This window comes from Ovis canadensis, chromosome 16, assembly GCF_042477335.2.
Source record: "Ovis canadensis isolate MfBH-ARS-UI-01 breed Bighorn chromosome 16, ARS-UI_OviCan_v2, whole genome shotgun sequence".
NCBI lineage: Eukaryota > Metazoa > Chordata > Mammalia > Artiodactyla > Bovidae > Ovis > Ovis canadensis.
In genome coordinates, this window is record NC_091260.1 from 29948651 (window position 1) to 29970759 (window position 22109).

Sequence of the window (22109 nt, forward strand, 5' to 3'; positions counted from 1 at the left end):
TTTTAAATACATGTCCTATAGAAATATTTTAATCATCTAAAAATTAATTTTAAATTAAAATATCTTAAATAGGTAATCCATTCAGCAATTCAGAAAAATTTTCATCTCCAAACTACTTTCTGAAGTAAAAATTTCTACAAATAAAAATTAATAAAGAATGAACCACAGAGGAGAAAGTGATCTGATAACAGAGAAAGACAATTAATTTCATATTTTTGTTTTAAACTATATAACTCTAAAAAATTTTATCTTTCTGGAAAAAATTCCGTTTAGTTGAACAAGACATTCATTTTCTGCTTCTCAATTTGTACTAATGGCTAGTAAAGACAGAATAAACTAACTTTTGAAAGTTATATTCTCAGAACAAAAGCACTACATTAAAATACAATGTTATTGTACCTATCATCAAATACATGATATCTATTGATGAAAGGGAGGAAAAATTCATGCAAAAACTGAAAACCTGACACTTACTAAAGCCTTCCGGGTCTTCTTCCCACATTGTCAGTTCTTCTTCAGTTAACAGAAAATAGTGAGAGACTAATCTTCTACATATCTCTGTCAAAGTAGGATATGTGAAGAATGCCATCTTAATCTTATGAGCTTCCAGAGTTGCAGGGTTGCTATCTAGAAAAATTAAATTTCCAAGTTAATTATACAGACAAGTATTCTACCCATGCTGGATAGTGAAACAAATAAACTTAAGAATACCTTCTAAATAGCAGTATATTTTCATTTGTACTATGGACACATCTCAAAGATGCTCTTGCTTTTATTGATACCACACACACATCAGTCTTGCTTCTACCTTAGCACTATGGCTAGTCCATTTCCATCCTATATCATCACATCATATTCTGCAGTGGCTTACCTATATGTCTCTCTTTCTCTTCTACACGACATTCTCATTCATCATGATAAACATACACATGAATGAATTCCAAACAGAACTGACCCCTGAACTTTGTGAGTCCATTTACACTCAGATATTTTTCAACAGTAAATACTAAACTACAGTGTACACGGTTGGATGAATCCCCAGATGCACAGGAACAGTGAATCCATATTCACTTATAGTGGCCAGCTATAAGTTATACTCATTAACCCCTGTGCTGTTCAAGGGTCAACTGCAATATAACAGTTTAACCTATTCTAGAAGCAATAGAATCTGCCTAGAATCACTTTATATATGATCAAAAGAAAACTTTTAATTGTACAAATAAATACAGTCTACAAATGAGCTACAGAGGTTACTGAAGTACTTAATTCTTAAAAGACCTAGGCTTCAATTGATGTTCCACTGTGTTACAAAAGACAGTAGTTTACTAAATGCACTGTATGTCTTTTAAAAGCTGGTATTTATATACCAAAAGCTCTAATCCTTATCTCTATTTCATGTCCCAGCAATAGTTTATTTCTCAGACTTAAATGAACTTCAAAAAACTTACATAAAAATAGCAATTACTTCACACTAAGATTAAAACAAGGAAATGAAAAAAATAAAACTACCAGTAGAGCATTACCTTCAAAATTTTTAGATGGCTTATAAGCATAATTTTTGACAATCATCTTAATAAGATTCATGCACTGGACAATGAATCGTTCAAATGTAACACCTTCACCAACTTCTGTAAACACATAGCTTACAGAAAATTCCAGTGATCTCTGAATTAGAGGAGTAAATGAAAAGGGATGCTGATCCAAGAAGTCCAAAAGCTATAAGAAAAAAATTTTTATATATTTTCTTCAAATTCACATAGGAATATAATCATTCATAGGTACATGTAATAACTGGTAATAAACACTTAGCAAGTTTGGAACCTTGTGGGAAGTCCAGTTTCACAGGTAATATACTCCCTGGGGTATACCATACAATGTGAAATAAATCAGATTGTATCTCATCACCTGAACTTTCTCTTACTTCTACTACAAGATTCAAAATAAACTTACTTCATACTTAATTCTATATCAACCAGCAAATGTGATAACCAAAAGTACAAGAAAGGCCTTTAAAAAATAATAAAGGCAAATAATCAAAAATGTATCCTGCATCAATTGCATGTCAATGTATCAAATAGTTGATGAGAGAGATTTCCTCTATATAGAAGAATTCCAGCTAATAAATGTAAAAGGAATAATATTAATAGAAGTAGAATGCCATCATTTTGTAACCCCTATTCAAACAAAAAATCTAAGCCATGATCATCGATGGCTGCTAGAATCAAGGGAAAGGCTGTTGAAGAACTGAATAATGGATAACTCAATAAACAACTTTGAGCAATCAGACATTGTGCATCTCCTGGTGCGATGCAATAGGAAATACACAGCATCACCTGTAAAATATTCCTGTCATTGTCACCCTACTCCATTCCCTCCCATCATTAAAACAAGAAGAAAGGCCTGAATGTGATCAAGTTTCTTCTCTAACTAGAAATTTCTAAGAAATATGGGAGGAGAAGGGGTTTAGAAACAAAGGAATATGTTAACACATTCTATTTGGAGGCACATATAAAATGTTCCAATTTTAAAAGCTTTAATAAAGTCATGAGATTATAAACATGAACTTCATAAATTATTACTTTTTTAATTGGCCATGCCATGTGGCATATGGGATCTTACTTCTCCAACCAAGGATTGAACCCCCATCTTCTACATTGGAAGGGATTCTTAACCACTGAACCACCAGGAAAGTTCCCACACAAATTTCTTGTAGTTGAATAAGGATTCAATAGTGTCGATTCTTTTTTTTTAAAACATGCGAACTTTTTATTGTCGAAATGGGAACTTTTTATGGGAGAATGAGGCCTGATGTGACCACATCGTTGAGGTAACAGATCATTTCCTGTAGAGTTTTCCATGTTGTGGATTTGACTGTCTATATCTATTATTTTTTTTATAAAATAATTTTATCTGAAATATATACATATTGCCTCAGACAGTGCACCCATACAATTCTATTCAAAAGATATGTGATATTAATGATGATAAACTATCATTATGAATATACTGATTTTTTGGTATTATCTACTGTAACATCTTACCTACTTTATGCTGTGCTGCACTATCTTTTTTACCTCTGCTTTTTCCAGTGGGTTTGAGAATAATGAGACTTTGAGGAATCAAATTCTCTTTTATTAGGATGGATTTTTTTATATCCAGGTGACTTATACACTTTGACATATGGTATATATAAATTTAACCATTATATGTATTCTAAAGGCTTTAAGATACAAAGGGCTTTTTTAGCTTTCCTGTACACAGTAAGAAAATAAGTTACTTTAACACTAAATCAAAAATGTATGCTTAAAAAACATCACTTTCTTTACTAAATTCAAGTATCTATATTTCACTTGAGAAAACATAATTAAGATTAAAAAAAAAAACTTACCACTTTAGTAAAAAGAATGATGGTCTTCTCCAGTCTATCTCTACATACATTATCTGTACCTATACTTCTACCTATTAAAAATACAATTCACATATTAGCACAACTTAATAATATTCTATAAATTTACAACCAAGACAATGATAAAACTTTTTACAAAAATACTGTCAGATATGTTTTCACACATTTCGCATTATGAAGTCATGAGTGTGCACTCCTACTCCAAACAACAAATAAGTAAACCATAACATTTAAGTTTTTAGAAAGCAAGACTTTACGCTTGACACAGAAATGCTCAGTGCCATATTTCACAAAATTAATCCTAAAACACTAACTGAGCCCATTTCATAGTAAAAAGGTAGCAATTTTATCTGCAACACCATGTTGTCATAGTTAAAATACTTTTCAAGTAACATAAATAAAAACAAAGAATTCAAAGATTAACATACTTATTTTTCTTAAATCTTCTAACAATTTTCTTCTGATCATTTTCTTGGTGTAATGAATTTTTGTACATTCAGAATAATGTCCATCAGCTCATTAACTATCCTGCCTGCTCCCTAATCATACACCTCATAATCTGTCTCATCAGTTACGTCATTCTCCTCTCCTGGATGGACTTCTATCCTTCCCTTTTATTCTCCCATGGGGAAAACCAGAGAAAAATTACTACTTTTAAGGAAAGAGAAATCATATGAGCTTTCTTATAGTACCTAGCAACAGACTCAATAATGGTTCTACTAAACTGAAAATGACTGACAAAATAATCAGCAACTCCCCTAAAAGTGAGTACACTAAGGAATATTCTCAGGGTACTAAGTCTCCAAATATACTCACACATAAAAAACACACACATACATGTTATACATATGTGTGTGCAAGAATATACATATATGTGTGTATCCTGTGTGGCATGTGTGTGCATTCTGAGAAAAGGTGCTTATAATCATAGGGAAGAGAAAAGGATAGCAGATCACCAGCATAATACAACACAAATGTAAACAGTGAATTCTTCCATATGGGGTAGTAGATTAGAAAGGGTTCTACAGGTCGGTCAGTAATGGTTAGCAGACCAGAGATTTGCACAGTGAAAGTACCATTTAAGGATATTTATAGCAAACAGATATACTAAATGTACTAAAAAAAAACAGAATCAACAAAATGTCTAAACAGCATGTGGTACAGGGCCTATACTCAATGATTATCTGCTAAACATACTACTGTTGTGGGCATCTGCATGGAACAGAGTAGTAGCAGTAGAAACAGGAAAGAAGGAATTGACACAAAATATAGTTTTAGAAAAAGGCTTCTTCAATACTTAGGACAAAACGGGTATATGAAGACAAAACTGAGCTTCCAATTTAATTTTAGATAATTAATTATCAAGATATAAGATTCCAGCCCCTCGAGGTTTGCATGTGCCAAACAGAAGCTACTAATACAAAAGGATTCTACAGTAAAAACTACTATCATGGAAGTACTTACTGCATTCCAAAAATTGTTTTAAACGTTCAAATATTCCATGTAAAAAACCCTAGAAAAGAAAAACATTTTTGAAGGGTTTCAATTTATTCTGTTATAAGAATTTACCATACACTTTCTCAGGGAAACTAAAATATACTTATCATATCATATTAAAAAGTTAAAATTAGATAAAGTAAAAATCATTCCATTACTATAATAATGCCTTCAATCTTCCACAAGTAAATAACAGTATTTCATCTCCTCAGTGTCTCACTTCAATAACCTAAATCATTTTGCAATAAATAAAAAATTATTTATTAAGTATTCTATTTCACTAAATATCCTCTATTCCTCTTACTGTTTATTTCTTTTCCATAGGACTTATAATCCCGACATAATCAGTCTCCTCCACCTAAAATGTCAGATCCTTAAGATTTAAGAACTTTGCCTGTTTGCTTTGCTCTATCCCAGAAGCCAGGAATGGTATTTAGCAATAATAAGTATTCCTAATATGAATAAATGGTATCAACTATTTGTGGCAGAGGTTTTCAATCTCAAGTATTCAATTACATTAGCCTTCAGAGATCAGAGAAGGCAAGAATCACCATTTACCATATGGGTCCAAAACACCTTTTACTATATTTTTTTAAGACATGTTATGAAAACTTTGCAGAAATAAATATAAAGGGATACTGAAAAAAACTTTATTAAAATGTTTAAGAATTTCAATATCACAGACTTTTTCATGTCAATAAATTTTGGTGCATAAACATCATAAAAGATGTCACATGTCCTTTTAGCAAATGAGATGGTCCAGGTTTTTGTCACAAAATACTATACACTTTCCTGATGAATGACCGACTAGAAGAGAATGCTGTTATTTCTTCTTTGAAATAGAGAGATATACTGCTCATCATCAATCTTTGAGTTTGAGACAATTCACCTAGGATGTCATCACCTGAAGTCACAGAGGCTAAAACGCCACTTAGGCAGTTTCACTATCACCATTGGGGTCTAGGGGGCTGCTACCAGTATCTTAAACAGTATCCATCTTTGGATTCATGTAAAAATCATGAAACATTTTCCTCTGTCAATTTTCATCTCTCTGCCATTTTGAGCAGAAAATGAAAAACTGAATTATCAGCTGTGTTAAATGAAAACTAATAGCAAAGAGATAGTGTTTGTGGTCTTCTTTTATACCTTCCTGAAAGATGATGCAACACAGTAGATAACAGTAGGAAAACCTCAGGACAACAACCAATTTCACTACTGCTTCATCCTCTGGCTATCTCATCATTCTCTCATTTTCATACTACTTCAATCTTTTTAAACACAGTTGAGAATAAATTATAACTAATGATAATTAACAATAAAGTAATTTCTAGGATGATGAAATAGCAGAATTTTCAATATAGGAAAAATAAAATCACCAAGATCCCATACGCATGTTAAATTTATACAGAAGCTCAATGCAATGGTCCCATACAGTAGCTACAAGACAGAAGGAATTTTATTCTCTTTTAAACAAAATTAGTGCATCAGTCAGAGTTCTCTAAAGAGAGCAGAAACTTATGAAAGACATCAATTTTAGTAAGTTCATCAAGAGGATCAGGAATTTATAGAATTGGACAACTGACTAATCGAAAGAAACCAAGTAACTTGACTAATGTTATATAATAATAAGAACCTCTTAAAATAATCATCAAATGGCAATTTACAGAACAGTTTAATTAGTTACTGAACTCATTTCAAAAATCATTCTCTCTCATAATCCTCACAACATCCAATGGGATATGTACTATTATTTCATCATCATATTACAAAAAAAGAAACTCAGTACCAAGGAAGACACTCTGAGGCCATGTTATCATGAAAAGACCAAGCCAAGATTCAAAGCCAAATTTGTCTGCCTCCAGAAACCCAAATCTCACCACTAGTATACAGTGCTTCTTAAGCATCATTTACACCCCATGTTATTTTTAAGATCTTTTGAAATGTTGTCCATAATTTGTTAAAATTCTATTCTTATTTACAACTAATCAATAATACCACAATATAGCAAGTTTAACTGAACAGGAGCTGACATACAGCTTCTGAGGCAAAAGACTCAAGGAAAAGCCTAAGGCTCACAAAATATGGAGAGTATCCATTGACAACTATTATTCTAACTTATAGAAATGTGATTCATATCAGCTCATTTACACTGAAAAGAAACTGATAAACATATTCAATATCTTAATTTTATGATACTCAGAATATTATATATAATTACTGAGCCTTCTGATATATTTCTACCATATCACACAGTCATTCACTTACTTAACTACTAAGCATTTTTATATAGCAGATATTATCCCAAGCTCTGGAGTGATGAGTGAATAAAATTCTCTGCATTTATGGAATTTACATTTCTCGTGAGGGCACTGAGGGAGCTGTCAAACTGGTTTCTAGAAAATGTTTTTTGATAGCATGGCAATAAACATAAAATATTGGGTTGGCCAAAAGATGTTATGGAAAAATAGGAACGAACTTTCTGGCCAACCAAAATATTTAAATGTATCAGTATTGAAAACTGGGGTTGGTTTTCATATATCTTCAGGTAATGTGGTATTATACATCAGTATCATAAATATGGATATACTTTAACCCAACATTTCCATTTCTAGGAATTTATCCTAGAGATCACTAGAAAAGTACACAATGACATATGCACCCTAATGTTCATTTTAATATCATTGCTCAACAATTAAAAACTGGAAACAAACTACATGTCATCAAGAGATACTGGATGCTTGGGGCTGGTGCACTGGGACAACCCAGAGGGATGGTACGGGGAGGGAGGAGGGCAGGGTTCAGGATGGGGAACATGTGTACACCTGTGGCAGATTCATGTTGATGTATGGCAAAACCAATACAATATTGTAAAGTAATTAACCTCCAATTAAAATAAATAAATTTATATTTAAAAAAGAGAGATCACTGGGCAAGTAAATTATAGAAAATCTAAGATTAATTTTATTTTTTTTAATTGCATACCAATAGTAATTGTATTTAGCATAAAATCATTAAAAACATGATATATAACAATATTACTGACATGCGAAAAATATCCACAATGCACTGAGTTTAAGAAAAAGCAAGGAAGGAAACAGCATGTAGGTCTCGTTGATATAAAACTGAGGAAGACAGAAAGTATATCTAAAATAGTATGTTTATGGTATTATAAAGGAAACTTAGAACTGTTATCATAGTAAGTTCTTAAATGACTTATTATTTTATACTTCCTCTTCTGAGTTTTTTAACTTTAAAAAAAATGTAATATTTTTATAGAAAAAAACTGCATTCACATTATAATGATGTATATTAGCAGTTTTTAATTCTTTTAACAATAGAACCACTATTTCAAGCAAAATCTTACAGAAACACAAAGTTCAAAAAAATAAAAGTGTGACTCTGATGAAATGTAGATGTAGTAGGACAAACCTAAAGAACCAATTAAATATACCTTTTCCAAGCTTTCTGTGCCACCCCAAAGGCAATTCACAGAGTAACATTCTAGCTGACCTAAACTCACTGTGAAAGCTAATATAGATCTGAACAAGTATGATACAATTCCACTTTGTTCAGGAATAAAATATATGCAGCTATACATTTTTGCATATAGAGAAAGAAGATGCCGTGATACAAAAATGAGTACACTTCAAAACTTGTTGGGCTTATCAATGGAGCTTTCGTCTCATATATATATATATTTATAATTGATTACAAAGAAAAAATATAAATGTTATGATTCAAGAGAAAAATACCTCATTTTAAGTATATAAAAACAAAGGAAAATACGAAGAATATAAATCAATTACACTGACCCTAGTAATGTTATCACAGCATTCAAATTCCTAACAGTTCACTTGATTTCAAATTCAAATAAACACTCTCAATGTACCACGGCATCTTGAGAACCATCCTAGTTCTAGCTCCTCCCTTTCACATAATAGTTGCTTTGACGTATTTTCTGTATGTCTGAAAACAGATCACAAGTCTGAAAGTATAGTATAACATATACAGAATGGTTAAAAAAAAAAGAAGAAATTAGGTGGTCACTTAATAAAAAAACTTTTAAATGAATGCCAAGTAAAAAGAATAAGCTTTATAACATGCAGGAAATACCAAGCACTTTTCCAAAGTTACAAAAAAATAAATGACTTCTTTTACTTACCATCACCTCCATATTCTTATGAGGTTCCACAACTCCATTAACAGTTAATTTACGCAGCACTGAAAAGTAAAATCAAGCTTTACTCAAACCTTATTTTTTCGTATTTTTCCCTATTATAATCATAACCATAAAAGACTCAGAATCACAAAGCCTCATCAAGCTTGGATAAAGAAATGTAACTCCTGGTCATTGGCTGGTTCCCAAGTGGGAAAGATGGAACTAAAGCCAAGTTATTGTCTCTGAAGCAATGTTCTTCTCACTTTTAAGTACTCATGTTTCTAAAGCCACACTGCAAATTTTAGTTCAATTTACGTAATTGTTAGTACTTCTCACTTGCAATAATACCTATAGGTTGAAGTTGAGAAAGTTACTTCTATTCCATAAAGTATGACTCAATGGTGATGAAAAAGCTTCATTCAGTTTTAAGGTACATTAATGAAAATACAGTATCTCCAAAAGGGATATAAAGATTAAACTCTATTCCAAATCTGAAATAGACTACAGTGCTCAATTACAAGCATCACATTTTATGAGTAAACTGATATACATAGGAAGATAAGCAGGATAATAGATTTGAAGTCAGATCTAGACTTAGAAATCCTAGCTCCAGTGTCTAAAACTGTATTATTTTGGGCAACTTCTCTTATCGTACATTCCTCAATTATAAAATGTGGTTACACAGATAATAAACAAGATGTGATATATATGGAATACTATTCAGACATAATAATAACATTTAGCCATTTGCGACAATATGGATAGACCTGGAGGGTATTATGCTTAGTGAAATAAGTCAGACAGAAAAAGAGAAATACTGTATATTATCACTTATACATACAATATGAAAAAGAAAACAAATTAGGGAATACAACAAAAAAGAAACTGAGAAATACAGAACAAACTAGTGATTCCAGTGGGGAAAGAAAAGGGGGTGGGGACAACGGGGCTAGGGGGTTAAGAGGAACAAAGTCTTCTATAAAATAAGCTACAATATATTACACACAACAGGAAATACAGCCCACATTGCATGACACCCTCAAATGGAATATAAACTATAAAAATTCTGAATCACTAGGTTGAATACCTGAAACAAATATAATATTGTAAATCAACTATAAAAAAATGTAAGGTGGTTATAAATCCTAATTCATAGGGTTAGGATTCAACAGTACAATACATGCAAAACACCTAGCAGAATTTAGTAACAACCAGCATGATAGCAGCATCAGACTATCACTTTACACTATCAAATTTAAAGTCACTTCACTTTAAGAAAACAACTTTATAAACCACATTGCTTCCTACATAACTCAAGAGTTAGTGTTCATGAGGTGAAGTGTAAAGGCAGCGTAACCCACACACCTACTGTCAATTAATCTTCAAAGGAAACAAGAATATACACTGAATCTTTAACAAGTGGTGCTGGGAAAGCTGGACAGCTGCACGTAAATCAATGAAGCTAGAATACTCTCTTACACCATAAACAAAAATAAACTCAAAATAGCTTAGAGACTTAAACATACAACACCATAAAACTCGGAGAAGAGAACACAGGCAAAATATTCTTTGACATAAACCATACCAATGTTTTCTTAGGTCAGTCTCCCAAGGCAATAGAAGTAAAAGCAAAAATCAATTAATGGGACCTAATTAAACTTACAAGATTTTGCACAGCAAAGGAAACCATAAACAAGATGAAAAGGCAACCTACAGACAAGGAGAAAATGTTTGCAAATGGTGCAACTAACTAGGGCTTAATTTCCAAAATATACAAACAACTCTTATAACTCATATATCATATAACTCAATAACAACAAAAAAAACAACAACCACCACCCAATCAAAGAATGGGCAGAAGACCTAAATAGACAGATGGCCAACAGGCACATGAAAAGATGCTCAACATCACTAATTATTAGAGAAATGAAAATCATAACTACAATAAGGTACCACAGCAGTCAGAATGGCCATGATTAAAAAGTCTACACATAATAAGTGCTAAAGAAGGTGTGGAGAAGAGGGAACCCTCAGACACTGTTGGTGGGGATATAAACTGGTACAGTCGCTATGGAGAACAATATGGAGGTTCCTTAAAAAACAAGGAGTTGCCATATGACCCAGCAACCCCATTCCTGGGCAGATAGCTAGAGGAAACTCTAATTCAGAAAGATACATGTGCCACAATGTTCACAGCAGCACTATTCACAATAGCCAAGACATGGAATCAACCTTCAGGATAGATCATAGTTAGGGCTACAGCCATTTATGTCCACCAATAAGAAAACAGATCAAGATATGTGTGTGTGTGTATGTGCACATACATACATACACACACACAGCATATATACATATATACACATACATATACAATGGAATACTACTCAGCCATAAAAAAGAATGAAATAATGCCATTTGCAGCAACATGCATGGACCTAGAGTTTATCAAACTAAGTGAAGCAAGTTAGAAAGAAAAAGACAAATACCACGTGATATAACTTTGCATGCGGAATCTAAAATATGACACAAATGAACTTGTTTACAAAACAGAAACAGACTCACAGATACAGAAAACAAACTTATAGTTACCGAGGGAAAAGGACTTGGAGGAAGGATAAATTAGAGGAGTTTGAGATTAGCAGAAAAAAACTACTATATATAAAACAGATAAACAATAAGGTTCTACTGTATAAAACAGGGACTATATTCAATATAATAAACCGTAACAGAAAACATATAAAAATAATACACATGTATAACTAAGTCACTTTGCTGTACATCAGAAACTAATACATTATAAATCTATACTCTAATAAAAAACAATAATGAAAGCAGTATATTAAAATTAAATTTATAGTGCAAATATCTAAATACCCTTGGTTTCATACTATCAATTACATACAACTCAAGTTACTGTATCATAACAGGAGAGAACAGGGTTTAAGTTGAATCCCTTATTCTGGACAAGATCTTTTCCATCACAGGACCTCGGTCTACACTATCTGGGATAGTCTTTTCTTTCTCCTTTTATCACCCAGTCAACTTCCATTTGCGCTTTATGATTTTGGTTCAAACATCACTTTCTCAGGGAAGTCTTTTCTGACGTTATCAATCATCATAACATTGTAAAGCCCCATCACAGATGTCATTTTACATGTATCTGCAGAATCATTTTATTATGTCTGTCTCCTCGGTGCCAAGCACCTACCTATAAATATGGTGAATGAAATAATGAACACACACATGTCCAAAAGACACTAAACACGCACAGGTATAAAGGCAAAGATGACATGTGACAAAAGCTCTGGTCCTAAGTACATTTAAGTCATGAAAGAACAGACATTTATACCTGGACAGAGGAGTATTTTAGAGTAAAATGCTATGAGATTTCTCCAGGTCAGGATGCCTTAGAGATGCAAATGAGTATCTAAGACCCTGAAATGCTGAGGTGCTGAAAAGCTTTAAGTGTGCTAACACAGATTAGTATGGCAACATTTGTGTCAGGAGCTAGGCTTTGAAATCAGACAAGAAAATTCTACAATCAAAAGGATTCATGAAAAATTCCTTAATCATTAAACACACTACTTATATACCACTTTGTGTATCTTTGGAGTTCTCTTGTGGCTGGCTCAGCTGGTAAAGAATCCGTCTGCAATGCGGGAGACCTGGGTTTGATCCCTGGGTTGGAAAGATCCCCTGGAGAAGCGAAAGGCTACCCACTCCAGTATTCTGGCCTGGAGAATTCCATGGACTGCATGGGGTCACAAAGAGTCGCACATAACTGAGCGACTTTCACTTTCACTTGTGCGTCTAATCTTATATATCAATTTCTCTAATTCTGAGTTAACATTTCTAAGGCCTTTTAATTGTTTCCTCCAAGACTTTGACAAAATCATCTCATTCACTTGTAAAACCACCTGTACAATGGATTGGATTTTACATGTGAACGGTCCTTTAAAATGATTCATGTTTGTCCACATCAAAATGTGTTGACAGTTTGGGGTTTGTGCATCCACTGTCTGCCTAATACAAGTGAGGCACTAAAGTAATGCCACTGTAAGGTACTAGCATGAGTATGATAAAAGAGCTTACAAATAAAACAGAGAATGCAAAATGAGCTGTGGTAAGAAAAATAAAGGCTGCTTGAGTTTAAACTAAGAAACACAAAAGAGCCTCAAGCAACCAGAACAGAAGGAAGACAAAGAATGAAACGATGGTGAATGTTAGAAAGAAAACGAACCTTAGAACACATGCATCAAGATAAGCTCAGCTCAGGGAAGTGAAAGAGATTTATGCAAGGGGGATGCCCATAAGCAAAGCATCAGAAAACACAGGCCAACAAAGCACCCCAACAAGCAGTTTCTAAAATCTAAGTACAAACAAGAAAGATGAGTTCTCAGGGAAGAAAGCCAGGAGACAGAGCTCAACTAAGCCTTAAGGACAGAAGTTTAGGAAAGTTGGCATGAATAGCAGTAGCCCAGAATGAGAAATGAAGCAAAGAAGAAGTGGGAGTGTTTGAAAGGTATGTATTCAGAACCATGGCCAGTAATGTGAATGTAACTTAAAACTAACCATTTGAACTGTGTGTACTCTCATGGATTAGACAAAGTAGAAGAGCTACTCTCACAAAAGAAAAACACAAGAGCCCTTGTCTCTGAGGGAAATATTAACCCTTTATTCTTCTATCAGTGCAACTGGAAACAAAAAATCCATAGAGAGGAAGGGTTTGGCCACTATTCTGAGGTAAGCTGTTTCAAAAATAAACATGTCAAGCTTAATAGTACCTTTCAAGGATAGTAGAGTTCGTTCAAGTGAACTTAGAACTGCAGCTTCATTGCCAGAAGAAACTTGTTGAAGGAATGTGTCTGTGTGGTGATTCCACAGAGAGCAGGCAAAACTATAAATTCCAGAAGCTAACTGCAAAGATATCAACAAATTTGTTCACAATATTATTACAGATTCCACTAATCATTAGACCTACATAGTAATACATTTTCAACAAAATTCAAAAGTCAAGAATCACTTATAGCAACACGTCTAACTTTTTTTGTCACAATGCACTTGTCTAATATTTAGTCACAATGCCCAGCAGGAAGCAGTTTACATTTGCTGCCATTATAAACACACATACATAAATACGCCACCCCCCGCAAATACTATTAGTTTCTTGAAGTATTACTTAGCCTAATGCCTGCACTGCAGTTTGACATTTCTAATCTTTACTCTTTTATTTTCTTCCACTATTAATAACGGTTGTAACGCTTGGCTTTGAAGACACTTGACTTATGGACTCTCACTGAGTTTCCAGATAAATCAACATACTAAGAAATACAAAGGAGTTAAATTTCTGTGTTCTGCCAATTCTACCCACCTGGTTTGGAGTATTTAAAGTCAAGAACATATTAATATGGACCAGTATTCGAAATCCTGACTCAAAATGAGAACCACACTCTAGTGGTATTTTCAAGTTTCTTCCAGAAAGTCTAAGAGCAATCCACCACAGCCTACATGGCCATTTGTTTTAAATAAAAATTTAGTGAAAGTGCATTTGACTAGTGATCATTAGCATACTTCAGAATGATTTTTTCTTATTTGAGATATGTCATTTCAACTAATGAAACTATTTATAATAAGATCAGGCATCAGAAACCAGTCAGAAATGCAATCCTGTAAATATGACATTTCTATGACAAAGTCAAATTCCACTTCTATTATTTTAATGCAGTAATTTTAAAGGCCTAGGCTTCCAGATACAGAAAAACACCTTCACCATACCCCTTGTAACTTTGCACCTATCTACACAGGCAAAGCCTTAAACCTCAGCTAATGAGTACGGGCAGACCATCCTGTAACCCTCCTGGAACACAAGAGGATGAAAGGCTTATAAGCGACTACTAGAACACCCTCTCCTGCTCACCCCTCCATTTCCTCTGTTAGACAGTTTCTCATGGCTTCCTGGGTTCTGATAAGGTATAAGATATACTATCCCACCCCTAGACTCTCCCCCAGAACAGAACTGCAGATATAAAACCACTAAGTTACAGTCTAGAATTGGCTTCTCAGCAAAGCGGCATCCCACAGCTTGAACTGGAGTCATCCAACCCCTATTGCTTTGGTCACTGTTTTTAGTGTGAAGGCACACAGCATTTGTGACAGAAATCAAGAAAGAAACAGTAGTATGAAAAAACTTGAATATTTCTCCTTTATTTCAGGTTCCAGTTCTGGAACTAAGCACCTACTTTAAGCATTAGTCAGCTGTTACAGTCCCAATTCCTAATTCTTTTTAGCTAGTCTACAAAAGGGCTCTGCACAAACAGGGATGATTAGAATGAAGAAGCAATATAGCACTATGCTCTCAGCCCAAGGGTGAAAGGAGGTGGAAAGACAAAGAAGGAAGAAACCACAAGAATTTGGGAAGGAATACTATTAACTATCTTGTAAACACAAGTCTTTCACAGGCTTCTATCTGTTCCAGAAAATACAAATTGATAAATGCTCACGAAAGGCTTATGTGGAAAAGAGAAAATAATAGAGGACAAGTAGAAGGGATTAAAATATTTCTACATTTTCTCCAAGAAAATATAAAGGGGTAGGAAATATTTAGTTAGACAATAAAAAAATAAGCTATTTAATAAAATATTTTAGGTGTTGGTTCATGAAAATCCCAAATACTTGCATTTTTCTTTTTCTAAACCAGAAGGAACAGTGCCACCCACTGACTGCTTAGTAGCTTCTTAAATCTGTGAGAAACTTGATTCCTTGAGTATCAAAAACAAACCAATATGGCAAATTTTATTTTAGTATTTTAGATATTCTTAAACTTTTTAGCTTCAGGACCAATTTTCCCCTAAAAAAAATAAGCACCAAAAAATGTTTAAATCAAATTCTTGTAATTCATCACTAACAGTGGGGCAATAAAAATTATCCACAAACTGGAGCTCTCAAAACTTGCTTAACCTAACCCTACTCAACAAGATAATTAACAACATGTCAATGATGTGCACGCGCGCGCGCGCGCGCGCGCACACACACACACACACACACACACACAGAATGAATACTATTCGAACTTTAAAGACACTTAAGAAACATGACCAAATGTGAGGTATCAACCATATTCATTGTTCTGGCTCAAACACACCACTTGTAATAATGTATTTAAGAAAATGTAGAAAATTGGCTACAAATATTTAATTACATTATATCATCTCAACAGGACAAAATGGCCGGATGGCATCACTGACTCAATGGACCTCAATTTGAGCAAGCTTTGGGAGATGGTGAGGGACAGGGAAGCCTGGTGTGCTGCAGTCCATGGGGTCACAGAGTTGGACACAACTGAGCAACTGAACAACATTAAATCATATTAAATTACTATTTTTATGCATGTTATATGATAAAAGTTAAATGATTACGTATGCTAAGGTAATCAGATTAGGCCCAAGATGAAGTCACTCATGCTAAGCCCCAAGGCAGCAAACCAAACCTTAGAACTAGGTTCTGGGCTCGGCTCTCCCAGAAATGGCAGGTTGCCTGCCTACTCAACACAAGTTACTTGACCCAGCTCTAAGATTTCTCAAAACCTCTAAACCTAGTAACAGCCATAAGGCTGTCCTTAGTTACTGATGCCTAGACAATGCTCTCAGGTATACAGAGTATGAACTCAATGTGAGGGAGGAGGAGGTGAGAACTCTCTCCTCTCTATTTGTGATGCTACCTTTGCTCACAGCTGCAGTTCAGGCATCCAATGGAGTGACTACTGCTGCTGCTGCTGCTGCTAAGTCACTTCAGTCGTGTCCGACTCTGTGTGACCCCATTGACGGCAGCCCACCAGGCTCCCCCGTCCCTGGGATTCTCCAGGCAAGAACACTGGAGTGGGTTGCCATTTCCTTCTCCAATGCATGAAAGTGGAAAGTGAAAGGGAAGTCACTCAGTCATGTTCGACTCTTCGTGACCCCATGGACTGCAGCCCACCAGGCTCCTCCGTCCATGGGATTTTCCAGGCAAGAGTACTGGAGTGGGGTGCCATCGCCTTCTCCAATAGAGTGACTAGCAGAGTAGCAACTCACATATTTGTCAGACGGATAAAGAGACGGGTAAAAAACAAAGTATAACTCAGCAATGCTTTAAGAGTCCCCTTTCCTAGGACCCGGACAAGAGTCCTTGTGAATCAAACAGAAAGGATAAACTATACTTTATTCAAAATCTCCTGTTCTGTTTAGTGCATAGCTCTTTTTTTTTGGATCAAGCTAGTCATCTTGAGCTTTTCCTTGATTAAAGCTTCCATGAAAAGTTTCCTCTTTCCCTCATATTTATATAAGCCTAAACACAGACACACAAATACACACACAGATACACACACACACACACACACTCTCTCTCTCTCTCTCTCTCTCTCTCTCTCTCTCTCTCTCAAATCCCCACATAGGTTCATAGCAGAAATGACTCTATGGATCATAGGAGTCATTCTTTAAACAATGTGTTTAAAAGGCAATCTAAAATTAGGCAAAGCAAGAGACAAGACTTAGAAACAGCATTTAGAATCACCCAAAACTGAAAACGATGAATTTAACCTACTTAATGATTTGCTTATAAACACACATTAATGTTTTAAATAAATTTCACTATTCTGTAAATTTCCCGAAGGTTTGAGCTACACAGTATAAGTGGCACCTTGGCATTCTCAAATTTAACACTCAAAACTTTTAACTATTTGGGAACTTTCCCTCAGAACCAAACATGAAATTATAAATTTATAAGGAATGAGGATGAAAATTTCTTTTACGAGGCTGAGTTAGCTATCTTATGCCAATCAGCCCATCCCAAAGTAGCTATGTGGATCTCTTTGGTTAGTTTATTCATAAAACAGTAACTCATCAGGAAGACTATTCAGTAGTATTGTAATCTGACTTCATCTCACTGCAGTTTTCTCTTATCCTCATCATGCAAATATATACGCTATTAGTGGGAACATTACTCATCATAAATCCTTCAGTTTTTTAATTTTTGCTGAATTTTAGCTTTGACTATAACAACAATGTAATACAGTATGGAAGATTTTATAAAGTTACTAAATGGCCTTTGAAGATTTGTGTCTTATGATTTTTCCCATGTCAGGAGATGACTAGTTGTGTCTTTCATCTTCAGTATCGTACATACCTCAGTAGGCAATCTGTTGACTCACTCTCGAGGGGAAGTAAGAATTTAAGATTAATTCCTAATATTCAAACTTTAAAAATTCAAAATAAAAACTGGTTACGGAATATGTCCTTTTTCGAGATTCATACTCTAAATAGTATTGGGTAAAATGACATATCAAGATTTGCTCCAAGAGGAAAAGTAAATGTGGCAACACCTTAAGAACTGGTAAATACGAGTGAAAAATATATGGAGGTTGTTGAACTGTTTTCACAACTAGAGTTTATTTGAAATGTCCTTAAGTAAAAACTATTTCACTGGTTATATGCCAAAACTGTACAGCAAAGTATCTGATGAAGTCAGTAGGTTAAGAACTTAACTGCCAAGAAAATAGTGAAAAAGAAAAAATAAAACTAAATGTACGAAGGTCATGGCTTCTAGGAAAAAAGCAATTATTTAAATTACACTAGAACTAAAATGTCCATCTCAAACTTTAATGGTGCTTATAAAGATTTACTTGGAATAATAAAACTTATAAATTCAGAGAATCACAAAACTTTAAAAGACAATTTTAAAGAATCATAAAGTATAAATACCTTGCTCAAAATTCCAAAACTGCTCAGTACAAAGAAACATTCTTGACTAGGAGCCAGGTCTTCTCATAATTGTTAACCCATACTGCTAAACACAAGTGAAATATACTTGCTTTCAAAAAATTTTTTCTTCTTTTTTTTAGATTTGGATTACTCCACTTACCATAGCATGTACTTTTGTGGGTTACACACCACATCTATAAGGTATTATTTGGTTAATACATTTACAATTATATTAGAATTACTATCTATAACCTAAATTTCCTGGCTTTCATAGACTAAATTTAGATTTTAACTGTACTTAATGTCAACTTTTTTATATTCAGGTTTGTATGAAAAGCATGTAATTTTCTAGAAAATGAATCCCCTTGTGTCAAATCAAGCTCAATTTCATTACTGTAACAGCTACTACTGTTGATTTTATTATCTATCACCCCTGAAAAGAACTTAATTTATTTTAAGATGGACAGAAAACACGCTGGGAAAAAAACTGCTGGGACAGGTGAAGCAGTAGGGATTAAATGCACCATGAACAACCTTGTCATATCAAGTAGCTCAACTATGACCTTACACTTCTTTATGTGGGAAACTAATTTAGTACATAAAGACCATCTTAGCATTAAAGTAACCACATTATTAAAAAGACTTTCCCACACTTCAGATTACCAAAATAATTGGGCTGTTTAATTAACCAGCAAACTTGCTCTTTATAATAATATCTTCCTACATATGCTACCTTTAATAAACTACACTTCTTATTCCCCAGCCCCATCAGACAAGATTTCCATCCTAGTCCCTATGGTGTTCCATGTTTCCAGGTTCAGCTACTCCATTCAAAAATAAAAGGTGCTGAGCTCAATTATTTTTTCCAGGCATCTTGAGTTTTGTATATACTCCCAACTCCTGCTTTTTGAAGTCCTATATCATACCATTTTGAAATCTAGAATGTATCTAACAACAAATCTCTTCCTCTCCTGTTATTCATTCAAGAGGTATTGGGTACCATCCACTCATGTACATTCTTCAGGGCTAGACAGTAGGACTATAATAACAACTGTAGCAATAAGAGCTACAGTACTCCCTCATAAAATTCAGTGTGGTGGATCTCAGAAAGGGTGAATCAACAATTAAAATGTAATTGTAATATAATGTACAATGCAATAAATACTATGCTGGATGTAAGTACAAGACGCTAGGTAGACCTATATTTCATTCTATATGGAGAGGAAAGAGCCTCACACTACAATAAAACCAAGCAAGAAAATTGAAGTGGACAGGAAGCTAACCCAAACAAGCTATACAAAATAAGGCTAATTTAGAAATACTCTGTAGAGACAGAGTAGGCTAAATACACATTATATCTGAAAACCAAGGCAATACATTAGGAGAGTACAACTTGAGAAAGCCAAACCAAGAAGTAAGACTTTATAGAAAGGGACCCTTCAATAAAGAGTAATTGTAACCCAGAATCTTACACACATTAAAACGTCTATATAAAAGTGAAGGGGACTAAGATGGGAATAAAAGTGAGAAAAGTCAACAAGAAATTCACAGAAAGACTTGAAAAGATAAAATGTCCATTTCTTTAGTCCTTGTTAGATATCAAATAAAAGTGACAAGGATTTAAAAGGCAACCTTTAACAAGAAGAATTTCTCTTACACTCAGTATCCTCAGATAAACAGAAAATTGGCTATTTACACCTACTGGGTTAAAAGTAAAGAAGACATAACATGGTTCTGGTTTAAACTTTGGTGTCTTAAGAATAACCTGGGGAGCCTATTAAAAATTCAAATTCCTAAGCCATATCCTCAAAGTGAGGATTCCAAAGGTAAGCAAGAACACTGTTAAAAATACTTGGAGGGAATTCCTATTGGTCCAGTGATTAGGACTCCATGCTCTCACTGCCAAGGGCCCACGTTCAATCCCGGGGTAAGAAACTAAGATCCCACAAGCCACAGTGTAGCCAAAAACAAAGCCTGGAGACTCCCATTGTTATCTGGTACAGTTTAAAATGTTATGCTGAAAAATATGAAAATTTTTCTGGCTGTTCCAGTAGTTCAAAACAATGAAATACAAAAACACCAAAGCAACTGAATGAAGGAAAAGAAACAGTTTTTTCAATGAATAGCACTAAAACACCGACAGACATCACCAGTTGTGTCAGACTGCTTCCTATATCCACCAATTACCCAGGCATGTCAATTTTAACTTCCTAAATCTCACCTCTATATGCTACTAAATGTTCTCTTTATCACTTCTTCATGTGAGAGCTTTATCATTGCATCTGAACACAACTTCAGTAGCCTCAAACCAGTCTTTCTGCCTTCAGACTGTTCTCCACCAATTAATTCCCCTAATTGGCAACTAACTGACCTTACTGGTCATATCACAATCCAGCTTAAAATCTTTCAGATGCTACCTATTAATATGACCCTTTCGAGGTCGATTAGAAAGAACTAATAATCCATCAGTAAGATATCTAGAGGTAAAATTACATTTTAATACAAGTAACACAGTTTTCATTATGATTTCAATACAAATAGCACAGCTTTCATTATCAAATTTAATTCCATTAAATCACTTACATCATAAAACAGTTTTCTATCAGCAGACAGCCGTTTGGACGCCAGAGTCTTGGTAACATGATAGAAGGTGAGTAATGCTCTGTGCTGTCGGAGATCATCTTGGACTTTCACAGACTCTATAAGAGTGGGAATCAGCTCAGGCCACTGTCGAGGACAATCCAATCGAGCAACTTTTGCAATCAGCACTGCAATCTGAGTTGCGATCTAGAGGGAAAAAATTAACTTTCAGAAATAAACATGAAACTAAAGCAATAGGTAAGGAATATGTTCACAGCTCAAAATTACCTTTTTAGTTACTCACACATTTAACAAAAATAAGTAAGATTTCACTGAACAAACGTTTAAGACAGTAGCTCTCAACGTGTGGTCTATGGAACCCTGGGGGGCCTAGGATCTTTTCTGTGAGGGCTATCCTTTCCCAATAATGTACCACTGTGGAGCTAGATTTTCATCATATAACTTCTAAAATAACATCACAACTTAGTAAATACTAGATATATTTGAAATTCTAGACATTTTTTAAGTAGACAGTAAAAAGATATGCAAAAATGCAGAACAATGTTACTCTCTTCATTAAATACTTATTGTTTGGGGAAATAGCTACCGTTCACTTTTTAAAATTCAATCTATATTAACAAACAATATATTTTAGGTTTATCAATTTTAATTTCTAATACAATAAACATCAACATATGTAACTCTTCCATGTTGTACTTCAGCAGTATAAGGA

General features: G+C 34.2%; 1 protein-coding gene across 3 annotated transcripts in view; it reads right to left on the bottom strand.

Annotated features, from left to right (window-relative positions):
• IPO11 (importin 11) overlaps positions 1-22109 on the bottom strand; it is a 189076-nt gene that overhangs the window by 130015 nt on the left and 36952 nt on the right. For all 3 annotated transcript variants that reach the window (XM_069556319.1, XM_069556320.1, XM_069556321.1), the window contains exons 5-11: positions 21380-21583; positions 13847-13979; positions 9066-9124; positions 4871-4919; positions 3389-3459; positions 1524-1716; positions 475-627 (exon numbers count right to left, since the gene is read on the bottom strand). In XM_069556319.1, coding sequence (XP_069412420.1) covers positions 475-627; positions 1524-1716; positions 3389-3459; positions 4871-4919; positions 9066-9124; positions 13847-13979; positions 21380-21583 — 862 coding nt within the window. The remainder of the gene's footprint in view (positions 1-474; positions 628-1523; positions 1717-3388; positions 3460-4870; positions 4920-9065; positions 9125-13846; positions 13980-21379; positions 21584-22109) is intronic.